The following is an 11,757-nucleotide window of genomic DNA, read 5'->3' as shown; positions in this document are numbered from 1 at the left end:
GGGCGCTGTGTCTAACTGTGTGTGTGTGTAGTCTGTCGGAGCTGCAGGGGGCGCTGTGTTTAACTGTGTGTGTGTGTTTAGTCTGTCGGAGCTGCAGGGGGCGCTGTGTCTAACTGTGTGTGTGTGTGTTTAGTCTGTCGGAGCTGCAGGGGGCGCTGTGTTTAACTGTGTGTGTGTGTGTTTAGTCTGTCGGAGCTGCAGGGGGCGCTGTGTTTAACTGTGTGTGTGTGTGTTTAGTCTGTGGGAGCTGCAGGGGGCGCTGTGTTTAACTGTGTGTGTGTGTTTAGTCTGTCGGAGCTGCAGGGGGCGCTGTGTCTAACTGTGTGTGTGTGTGTTTAGTCTGTCGGAGCTGCAGGGGGCGCTGTGTCTAACTGTGTGTGTGTGTGTTTAGTCTGTCGGAGCTGCAGGGGGCGCTGTGTCTAACTGTGTGTGTGTGTGTTTAGTCTGTCGGAGCTGCAGGGGGCGCTGTGTCTAACTGTGTGTGTGTGTGTTTAGTCTGTCGGAGCTGCAGGGGGCGCTGTGTTTAACTGTGTGTGTGTGTGTTTAGTCTGTCGGAGCTGCAGGGGGCGCTGTGTCTAACTGTGTGTGTGTGTGTTTAGTCTGTCGGAGCTGCAGGGGGCGCTGTGTCTAACTGTGTGTGTGTGTGTTTAGTCTGTCAGAGCTGCAGGGGGCGCTGTGTCTAACTGTGTCTAACTGTGTGTGTGTGTGTAGTCTGTCGGAGCTGCAGGGGGCGCTGTGTTTAACTGTGTGTGTGTGTGTTTAGTCTGTCAGAGCTGCAGGGGGCGCTGTGTCTAACTGTGTCTAACTGTGTGTGTGTGTGTAGTCTGTCGGAGCTGCAGGGGGCGCTGTGTTTAACTGTGTGTGTGTGTTTAGTTTGTCAGAGCTGCAGGGGGCGCTGTGTTTAACTGTGTGTGTGTGTTTAGTCTGTCGGAGCTGCAGGGGGCGCTGTGTCTAACTGTGTGTGTGTGTGTTTAGTCTGTCAGAGCTGCAGGGGGCGCTGTGTCTAACTGTGTCTAACTGTGTGTGTGTGTGTGTGTGTTTAGTCTGTCGGAGCTGCAGGGGGCGCTGTGTCTAACTGTGTGTGTGTGTTTAGTCTGTCGGAGCTGCAGGGGGCGCTGTGTCTAACTGTGTGTGTGTGTGTTAGTCTGTCGGAGCTGCAGGGGGCGCTGTGTCTAACTGTGTGTGTGTGTTTAGTCTGTCGGAGCTGCAGGGGGCGCTGTGTCTAACTGTGTGTGTGTGTGTTTAGTCTGTCGGAGCTGCAGGGGGCGCTGTGTCTAACTGTGTGTGTGTGTTTAGTCTGTCGGAGCTGCAGGGGGCGCTGTGTTTAACTGTGTGTGTGTGTTTAGTCTGTCGGAGCTGCAGGGGGCGCTGTGTCTAACTGTGTGTGTGTGTTTAGTCTGTCGGAGCTGCAGGGGGCGCTGTGTTTAACTGTGTGTGTGTGTTTAGTCTGTCGGAGCTGCAGGGGGCGCTGTGTCTAACTGTGTTTAACTCTGTGTGTGTGTGTGTTAGTCTGTCGGAGCTGCAGGGGGCGCTGTGTCTAACTGTGTGTGTGTGTTTAGTCTGTCAGAGCTGCAGGGGGCGCTGTGTCTAACTGTGTGTGTGTGTGTTTAGTCTGTCGGAGCTGCAGGGGGCGCTGTGTCTAACTGTGTGTGTGTGTTTAGTCTGTCGGAGCTGCAGGGGGCGCTGTGTTTAACTGTGTGTGTGTGTTTAGTTTGTCGGAGCTGCAGGGGGCGCTGTGTTTAACTGTGTGTGTGTGTTTAGTTTGTCGGAGCTGCAGGGGGCGCTGTGTCTAACTGTGTGTGTGTGTTTAGTCTGTCGGAGCTGCAGGGGGCGCTGTGTCTAACTGTGTGTGTGTGTGTTTAGTCTGTCGGAGCTGCAGGGGGCGCTGTGTTTAACTGTGTGTGTGTGTTTAGTCTGTCGGAGCTGCAGGGGGCGCTGTGTTTAACTGTGTGTGTGTGTGTTTAGTCTGTCGGAGCTGCAGGGGGCGCTGTGTCTAACTGTGTGTGTGTGTGTTTAGTCTGTCGGAGCTGCAGGGGGCGCTGTGTTTAACTGTGTCTAACTGTGTGTGTGTGTGTTTAGTCTGTCGGAGCTGCAGGGGGCGCTGTGTCTAACTGTGTGTGTGTGTTTAGTCTGTCGGAGCTGCAGGGGGCGCTGTGTCTAACTGTGTGTGTGTGTGTTTAGTCTGTCGGAGCTGCAGGGGGCGCTGTGTTTAACTGTGTGTGTGTGTTTAGTCTGTCGGAGCTGCAGGGGGCGCTGTGTTTAACTGTGTGTGTGTGTGTTTAGTCTGTCGGAGCTGCAGGGGGCGCTGTGTTTAACTGTGTGTGTGTGTGTTTAGTCTGTCGGAGCTGCAGGGGGCGCTGTGTTTAACTGTGTGTGTGTGTGTTTAGTCTGTCGGAGCTGCAGGGGGCGCTGTGTCTAACTGTGTGTGTGTGTGTTTAGTCTGTCAGAGCTGCAGGGGGCGCTGTGTCTAACTGTGTGTGTGTGTGTTTAGTCTGTCGGAGCTGCAGGGGGCGCTGTGTTTAACTGTGTGTGTGTGTGTTTAGTCTGTCAGAGCTGCAGGGGGCGCTGTGTCTAACTGTGTGTGTGTGTTTAGTCTGTCAGAGCTGCAGGGGGCGCTGTGTTTAACTGTGTGTGTGTGTTTAGTCTGTCGGAGCTGCAGGGGGCGCTGTGTCTAACTGTGTTTAACTGTGTGTGTGTGTTTAGTCTGTCGGAGCTGCAGGGGGCGCTGTGTCTAACTGTGTGTGTGTGTTTAGTCTGTCGGAGCTGCAGGGGGCGCTGTGTCTAACTGTGTGTGTGTGTTTAGTCTGTCAGAGCTGCAGGGGGCGCTGTGTTTAACTGTGTGTGTGTGTTTAGTCTGTCGGAGCTGCAGGGGGCGCTGTGTCTAACTGTGTTTAACTCTGTGTGTGTGTGTTTAGTCTGTCGGAGCTGCAGGGGGCGCTGTGTCTAACTGTGTGTGTGTGTTTAGTCTGTCGGAGCTGCAGGGGGCGCTGTGTCTAACTGTGTTTAACTCTGTGTGTGTGTGTTTAGTCTGTCGGAGCTGCAGGGGGCGCTGTGTCTAACTGTGTGTGTGTGTTTAGTCTGTCAGAGCTGCAGGGGGCGCTGTGTCTAACTGTGTGTGTGTGTTTAGTCTGTCGGAGCTGCAGGGGGCGCTGTGTCTAACTGTGTGTGTGTGTGTTTAGTCTGTCGGAGCTGCAGGGGGCGCTGTGTCTAACTGTGTGTGTGTGTTTAGTCTGTCGGAGCTGCAGGGGGCGCTGTGTTTAACTGTGTGTGTGTGTTTAGTTTGTCGGAGCTGCAGGGGGCGCTGTGTTTAACTGTGTGTGTGTGTGTTTAGTCTGTCGGAGCTGCAGGGGGCGCTGTGTCTAACTGTGTGTGTGTGTTTAGTCTGTCGGAGCTGCAGGGGGCGCTGTGTCTAACTGTGTGTGTGTGTTTAGTCTGTCGGAGCTGCAGGGGGCGCTGTGTCTAACTGTGTGTGTGTGTGTGTTTAGTCTGTCAGAGCTGCAGGGGGCGCTGTGTCTAACTGTGTGTGTGTGTTTAGTCTGTCGGAGCTGCAGGGGGCGCTGTGTCTAACTGTGTGTGTGTGTGTGTTTAGTCTGTCGGAGCTGCAGGGGGCGCTGTGTTTAACTGTGTGTGTGTGTGTTTAGTCTGTCGGAGCTGCAGGGGGCGCTGTGTCTAACTGTGTGTGTGTGTAGTCTGTCGGAGCTGCAGGGGGCGCTGTGTTTAACTGTGTTTAACTGTGTGTGTTTAGTCTGTCGGAGCTGCAGGGGGCGCTGTGTTTAACTGTGTTTAACTGTGTGTGTTTAGTCTGTCGGAGCTGCAGGGGGCGCTGTGGTTAACTGTGTTTAACTGTGTGTGTGTGTGTTTAGTCTGTCGGAGCTGCAGGGGGCGCTGTGTCTAACTGTGTTTAACTGTGTGTGTTTAGTCTGTCGGAGCTGCAGGGGGCGCTGTGTTTAACTGTGTTTAACTGTGTGTGTTTAGTCTGTCGGAGCTGCAGGGGGCGCTGTGTTTAACTGTGTTTAACTGTGTGTGTTTAGTCTGTCGGAGCTGCAGGGGGCGCTGTGTTTAACTGTGTCTAACTGTGTGTGTGTGTGTTTAGTCTGTCGGAGCTGCAGGGGGCGCTGGTGCTCGCCGTGAGGCAGGAGTTCGTTGCCGTTGACGACGATCGGCCGCTGTTGCTGGGCGACGGGGACGAGGTGGCCGTGGTCCCGCCCCTCAGCGGCGGGTAGCGGTCATGGCGGAGCGATCCGATTGGCCCGAGCGCCGGGACGAGTTCAGGCTGCGCTCTGATTCGCTGTCGCTCCAGGAAGTGGTGGACGCCGTGAAGAGCCCGGCCTGCGGCGCCGTGTCCGTGTTCATCGGTGAGTTTCCTGCTCACAGACGCTGACCGTTCGGTATCCACGTGTAGCAGGAAAGGCTGGAATCCAAATATGGGAGACTTTCTCACTACTGTGGTTCAATAGTGGTGTGAACGCGGAGTGTGTGTTAGGAAGGACCCCTCTTTTCCTAAAGTCAAATCTACTTAAACTGAAGGATCTGATCAATGATTTCACCGCAATAATGATGTTTAAACCTAAAAATGATCCATTACCAGCCAGTGTTCAGGATTTCTTTCAACAACAGGAGGAAGGGCATAGATTAAGGGTCACATGAAGTTCAAAACTCCAGTTGTCTGATCCACTAGGGGGAGTTTCTGCTGTTTGTGACGTAAAACTATGGAATAGCTTGAATGTGTCACTCAAGAAATGCACCACAGTTTAAATCTATAAAAACATGGTCTTCACAAACTATAGAGCTGGATGTTCATTATTAACACAGAAAGTCTGAGACCAGCACGGTGCCAGGCTGTTTTCAAGGAGGATGGGCGGGCCACTTACAAGCCACTTAACCTCTTAACCCCCGCCTGAACCGAGAGCATTTTCTCATGTTTGGCTTTACCCAAATCCTGTAGGCCAGTGTAACGCCTCATTCGAAAGCTAAGATCTACAAAACTCATCTAAATGGATCTTTTTCCTCACGTCATCAGATTTTTTCCCATCATTTTTGGGGCGGGGGTTTTCAACTCATTTTGTAACTTTTTTGTGATATTTTAGTCATTTTTTTGTAATTTTTTTTGGTCATTTTTTGTCACATTTTTTCTCATTTTTTTGTCATTTTTTGTCACATTTTTTGTCACATTTTTTCCATTTTTTTTCATTTTTTGTCACATTTTTTGTCAAACTTTTTTTCATATTTTTTTTCATTTTTTTTTTCATTTTTTTTTTTCATTTTTTTTCATTTTTTTGTCATATTTTTGTCACATTTTTTGTCATATTTTTGTCACATTTTTTGTCATTTTTGGTCATTTTTTGTCAAATTTTTTGTTATTTTTTGTCATTTTTTTGTCACATTTTTTAATTTTTTTTAATTTAAACAACAATTCCAACAATCAGTAACATTATTGTGGCTGTATTTCTATGGCCTGATGTGTTTATGTGGAAAGACATTCATAGTTTGTAAAACAATTGTTGTAAATATTGAGTTGTTGTAAAAGAAGAACGATATGAAATTCTTTTGCTCCTGTAAAAATATCAAGTAGAAAAAGGGGGCGGGACTAAATACGGTCACACTTCAACCCACTGCTTTTGGAACAGTTGCTGTATTGGTTTCCATTACTTGTATTATTGTTTTTAAATTGTTCGAAATAAACTAAACTAAAAAAAAAACTATCCTCAGAACTGACATATAGTGACAACATGATGCTAACAGTCAAACAAAAATAGAATAAAATGTGCATTAAGTGTGCAGGACAAACGTGACTTTACTGAGGCTAGCATCTTAGCTCAAGGGCTAACAATGACAAACAGGTAAAAATAATGACTAAAAATCTACAGTAGCACACTTAAATACTGAGACATTACGGACATTGCGCGCAAACTAAAATGTTTTATAAATAACAGTCTTCTCTTCTTAACATGGGCATTTCCTTTGTGGGAGACAGCAGCGGCTAAAGACAGGAGGAACATACACGCGGGCTGAACTTTAGGGCCGTTTTCTCTTCACAGCAGGTTTTTGACATAAATATGAGGTGGATTTTCATTACTGTGTACTTTGTGTACTTTGTGTACTTTGTGTACTTTGTGTACTCGTCACATTTTTATCAATTTTTTGTCACATTTTTTGTCACATTTTAGTCACTTTTTGTTATTTTTTTTGTCATTTTTTTATCACATTTTTGTCACTTTTTGTTATTTTTTTTGTCATTTTTTTGTCACATTTTTGTCACTTTTTGTTATTTTTTTTGTCATTTTTTTTGTTTTGTTTTTATCATTTTTTTGTCACATTTTTGTCACATTTTTATCATTTTTTTGTCACATTTTTGTCACATTTTTTGTCATTTTTTTGTTATTTTTTTGTCATTTTTTGTTATTTTTTTGTCACATTTTTGTCACTTTTTTGTCATTTTTTTGTCACATTTTTTCCATTTTTTTGTCACTTTTTTGTCATTTTTTTTGTCACTTTTTGTCACTTTTTTTTGTCTTTTTTTGTTATTTTTTTGTCACATTTTTGTCTTTTTTTTGTCACATTTTTTGTTATTTTTTGTCATTTTTTTGTCTTTTGTGTATTTGTGTATTTGTTTACTTTGTGTATTTGTGTATTTGTGTACTTGTGTACTTGTGTACTTGTGTACCTGTGTATTTGTGTATTTGTGTATTTGTGTACTTGTGTATTTGTGTACTTGTGTACCTGTGTATCTGTGTATTTGTATATCTGTGTATTTGTATATTTGTGTATTTATGTATTCGTGTACTTGTGTATCTGTGTACTTTGTATACTTGTATATTTGTATATCTGTGTATTTGTGTACTCGTGTCAGGAACGACCCGCGAGGACGAGCTGGAGGGCAGGAAGGTGATTGGTCTGCAGTACGAGGCCTACGAGTCCATGGCCCAATCAGAGCTCTGCAAACTGAGCCGTGTGATCCGAGAGCGCTGGCCCCGCGTGACGCACATCTGTGTGCAGCACCGCCTCGGGTCAGAACCGCCGTAACACCGGCCGCCTCGGGTCAGAACCGCGCCCTGACTCCTCCCTCTCTCTCCCTCTGTGTGCTCTCTGATTGGGCAGGTGGGTGGCGGTGGGCGAGGCCAGCGTTGCCGTGGCGATCTCCGCCCCTCATCGCCGCGACAGCGAGGAGGCCGTGCAGTTCTGCGTCACTCGCCTCAAAGCCTCCGTGCCCATCTGGAAGAAGGTAGTCCCGCGCTCTCCCAGCAGGGGGCAGTGTTCGCACCAGGGTCTGGGCCGGTTTCAAAAGAAAAAGTCAGATGAATATAAAGTCCAACAAGGAAAGAAGACGAGAAAAACTGTGGAGAAAGAACTCACGGAGGATGGGCGGGACACTTACAAGACACTTACAAGCCACTTACAAGACACTTACAAGACACTTACAAGACACTTAACCTCTTAACTCCCGCCTGAACCGAGAGCATTTCCTCCAGTTCAGCTTTACCCAAATCCTGTAGGCCAGTGTAACGCCTCATTTGAAAGACCTACAAAACTAAATGGATCTTTTTCCTCACGGCAGATTTTTTTCACTTTTTTTTTTTTTTTTTGTCATTTTTTTGTCACATTTTTTTTGTCACATTTTTTCGTCATTTTTTGTCATTTTTTGTCATTTTTTGTCATTTTTTGTCATTTTTCTGTCACATTTTTGTCATTTTTTTGTCATTTTTTTGTCATTTTTTTGTCATTTTTGTCACATTTTTGTCATTTTTTTGTCACATTTTTGTCATTTTTTTGTCATTTTTTTGTCACATTTTTGTCATTTTTTCGTCATTTTTTGTCACATTTTTGTCATTTTTTTTTGTCATTTTTTGTCATTTTTTGGTCATTTTTAGTCATTTTTTTTGTCATTTTTTTGGTCATTTTTTGTCATTTTTTGTCATTTTTTCGTCATTTTTTGTCATTTTTTTGTCACATTTTTGTTATTTTTTGTCACATTTTGGTCATTTTTTGGTCATTTTTTGGTCATTTTTTGTCATTTTTTGTCATTTTTTTGTCATTTTTTTGTCATTTTTTTGTCATTTTTTTGTCATTTTTTGTCACATTTTTTGTCATTTTTTTGTCATTTTTTGTCATTTTTTTTGTCATTTTTTTTGTCATTTTTTGTCATTTTTTGTCATTTTTTTTGTCATTTTTTTAGTCATTTTTTTTTCATTTTTTTGTCATTTTTTTGTCATTTTTTTGTCATTTTTTTGTCATTTTTTTGTCATTTTTTGTCACATTTTTTGTCATTTTTTTGTCATTTTTTTGTCATTTTTTGTCACATTTTTTGTCATTTTTTTTGTCATTTTTTTGTCATTTTTTGTCACATTTTTTGTCATTTTTTTGTCATTTTTTTGTCATTTTTTTGTCATTTTTTGTCACATTTTTGTCATTTTTTTTGTCATTTTTTTGTCATTTTTTTGTCATTTTTTTGTCATTTTTTGTCATTTTTTTGTCATTTTTTTGTCATTTTTTTGTCATTTTTTGTCACATTTTTTGTCATTTTTTTGTCATTTTTTTGTCATTTTTTGTCACATTTTTTGTCATTTTTTTTGTCATTTTTTTGTCATTTTTTTGTCATTTTTTTGTCATTTTTTTGTCATTTTTTTGTCATTTTTTCGTCCATTTTTTGTCACTTTTTGTCACATTTTTTGTCATTTTTTTGTCATTTTTTTGTCATTTTTTGTCATTTTTTTGTTATTTTTTTGTCATTTTTTGTCACATTTTTTGTCATTTTTTTGTCATTTTTTTGTCATTTTTTGTCACATTTTTTGTCATTTTTTTGTCATTTTTTTGTCATTTTTTTGGTCATTTTTTTGTCATTTTTTTGTCATTTTTTTGTCATTTTTTTGTCATTTTTTGTCATTTTTTTGTCATTTTTTTGTCATTTTTTTGTCATTTTTTTGTCATTTTTTTGTCATTTTTTCGTCCATTTTTTGTCACTTTTTGTCACATTTCCATCATTGTTTTCGTCTCAGTTTTGTTGCTATTTTCACAGCTTTTTTCCAGAAGATTGGGGTAAAGCTGGAGAAAATGTGCTCGGTTCAGGCGGGAGTTAAGGGGTTGAAGACGTTTATGGCGACAGCGGCTGCGTTTGCACATCTTTAGGTCCAGCTTGAGTCCAATCCCACAAACTCTATGAAAGTCTTTGAAATGTGTTGAAAATGGCCTCCGACTTGCGGGCTTGTCATGACCACGCCCAATAATGTGTTCAGTTCAAAAAAGCTGAATTTGGAACCAAAAACGTCCAAATTAAAACTTCTTTTGGTGACAGAGGGAAAGTACTATATAAACACGTACGAGTCTAAAACTGAGGCTTTTGTGAATAATGGGGGAAAGTGGGAAACATTGACGAATTTCAGGAGAAACTCTGACAGAAGCCAACATGCTGCCAGACAAAGAACTCTGGCTATTTTCACAGAGGATGGGCGGGCCACTTACAAGCCATTTAAAGGTATTGGCGAAAGCAGCTGTGTTTGCCATTGAAAACTCGTGGATCAGGGGTCAGAAGTTCAAGAGGTACAATTTTGAAGGTTCGAGATGGCCGACTTCCTGTAGCGTTTAGGGCGGAGCTCTTTTTCCAGCTTTCCATCATGTTATTCTGTCACTCCCTCATTAAAAACATGGCTGAAGTGTTGCCTTGGCACATTCACGTATTTCTGAGTAATCTGTAAAAACTCTGATGGCGGCCATTTTAGGGATAGGTTTGCCTGAGTCCTCCTAGGAACGCCCCCACCTCCTGGAGACGCCTCCGAGCTTTGGTCACCAGCCGAGTAACCAACCACTGCTCCTCAGCAGAACCCCCTCCCCACTGATGCCACAGACAGCGTGTGGAGGGGGCGTGTCTAAAGGCTCAGAGGTTCTTAAAGAGACAGAGGCCTATTTCAAGACATTCACGACAGCCATTTTGAGAGAGACATTTAACCTCTTGACTCCCGCCTGAACCGAGCACATTTTCTCCAGTTTGGCTTTACCCCAATCCAAAAGCTTCTGGAAAAAAAGGTGAGAAAACAGCGACAAAACTGAGACGAAAACAATGAAGATGTGACAAAAAAGTGAGAAAACTTAGAGAAAAATTGACAAAAAATGTAACAAAAAATTGACAAAAAATGGACAAAAAATGATGAAAAATTATGAAAAAATTGACAAAAAATATTGAAAAAATTGACAAAAAATATTGAAAAAATTGACAAAAAATGTGACAAAAAATTGACAAAAATGTTGAAAAAATTGACAAAAAATGTTGAAAAAATGACAAAAAATGTCACACAAAAACGACAAATTTACAAATAATTGATGAAAATTGATGAACATGTGACAAGAAAGTGATTTTTTTTTTACTATTTGACAAAAAAATTAGGAAAATGAGTTGAAAACCCCCAAAAATGCTGGAAAAATGTGACGATAATCTGATGACGTGAGGAAAAAGCTCCATTCAGATGAGTTTTGTAGGTCTTAGCTTTCAAATGAGGTGCTACACTGGCCTACAGGATTTGGGTAAAGCTGAAAACACCCCCTCTTTACCTCCTGTTTGTCTTTACCCAAATCTAAAAAACCTCTTGTCTGGATGTGTTTCAGGAAGTGTTCGAGGACAGAGGCTTCAGGTGGAACGAAAACGCCGAGTGCAGCTGGAGCCGGAAACACACAGCGCCCCCTGCTGGAGGAGAGGCCCCGGACCGCAGCACAGCGCCCCCTGCTGGAGGAGAGGCCCCGGACCGCAGCACAGCGCCCCCTGCTGGAGGAGAGGCCCCGGACCGCAGCACAGCGCCCCCTGCTGGAGGAGAGGCCCCGGACCGCAGCACAGCGCCCCCTGCTGGAGGAGACACGGACATGCTCTGAAAATAAACCATGGCATAAATACGACTCTGTTTGTGGCCGTTTTTATTACAACATAAATGCTGGTTATTTCTTCTCCTCCTCCTCCAGTTTGGCTTTACCCCAATCCAAAAGCTTCTGGAAAAAAGGTGAGAAAATAGTGACAGAACTGAGACGAAAACAATGAAGATGTGACAAAAAAGTGAGAAAAAATTGACAAAAATGACAAAAAAAGACCAAAATGGACCAAAAAAAGACAAAAAATGTGAGAAAAATGTGACAAAAATTGACCAAAAAAAGACAAAAAATTGACAAAAAATTGACAAAAAATTGACAAAAAATTGACAAAAAATTGACAAAAAAAGACAAAAAAATCACAAAAAATGTGACAAAAAATGACACAAAAAGACAAAAAATTGACCAAAAAAAGACAAAAAATGGACCAAAAATTGACCAAAAAAGACAAAAAATTGACAAAAAAAATGACAAAAATTTCACAAAAAAATGTGACAAAAAATGTGACAAAAAATGTGACAAAAAATGACACAAAATGACGAAAAATTTACAAAAAATTGACGAAAATGTGACAAAAATTGACAAAAAAAGACAAAAAAGTGAGAAAAATGTGACAAAAAATTTACATAAAAAATGTCACAAAAAAATGACAGAAAGTGACAAAAACTGATGACAAATTTACAAATAATTGATGAAAAATTGATGAAAAATGATGAAAAAATGCTGAACATGTGGCAAGAAAGTGATTTTTTTTTAACCATTTGACAAAAAAATTACTCCTATAATAGCTCCTGGTTATTTCCTCTCCTCCTCCTCCTCCTCCTCCTCCTCCTCGTTAATCCTGACCCACTTCTCCTCCTCCCTGTGAAAAGTAAAGCCACAAACATTCACCCAGAGCTTCACTTCCGCAGA

General features: G+C 42.5%; 1 protein-coding gene across 1 annotated transcript; it reads left to right on the top strand.

Annotated features, from left to right (window-relative positions):
• The first annotated feature begins 4,097 nt into the window (after window positions 1–4,097).
• LOC306981724 (molybdopterin synthase catalytic subunit) lies at window positions 4,098–10,867 on the top strand. The gene is made up of 4 exons (XM_079581367.1): window positions 4,098–4,355; window positions 6,851–7,007; window positions 7,099–7,222; window positions 10,594–10,867. The coding sequence occupies exons 1-4, from the start codon at window positions 4,229–4,231 to the stop codon at window positions 10,852–10,854; spliced, it is 669 nt and encodes a 222-aa protein (XP_079437493.1). The 5' UTR covers window positions 4,098–4,228; the 3' UTR covers window positions 10,855–10,867.
• The last annotated feature ends 890 nt before the right edge of the window (window positions 10,868–11,757 follow it).

The sequence above is a fragment of the Gobius niger genome, assembly GCF_951799975.1.
Source record: "Gobius niger genome assembly, chromosome: 22".
In the NCBI taxonomy this organism is placed as follows: domain Eukaryota; kingdom Metazoa; phylum Chordata; class Actinopteri; order Gobiiformes; family Gobiidae; genus Gobius; species Gobius niger.
This window is presented reverse-complemented; position numbering and strand designations above follow the sequence as displayed.

Bases quoted from the DNA above. Each gene is read 5' to 3' on its own strand.
- LOC306981724 (XM_079581367.1), top strand. From the start codon at position 4,229: ATGGCGGAGCGATCCGATTGGCCCGAGCGCCGGGACGAGTTCAGGCTG. The intron at 4,356-6,850 runs GTGAGTTTCCTG...TACTCGTGTCAG, and splicing joins CGCCGTGTCCGTGTTCATCG to GAACGACCCGCGAGGACGAG. The intron at 7,223-10,593 runs GTAGTCCCGCGC...GATGTGTTTCAG, and splicing joins CCGTGCCCATCTGGAAGAAG to GAAGTGTTCGAGGACAGAGG.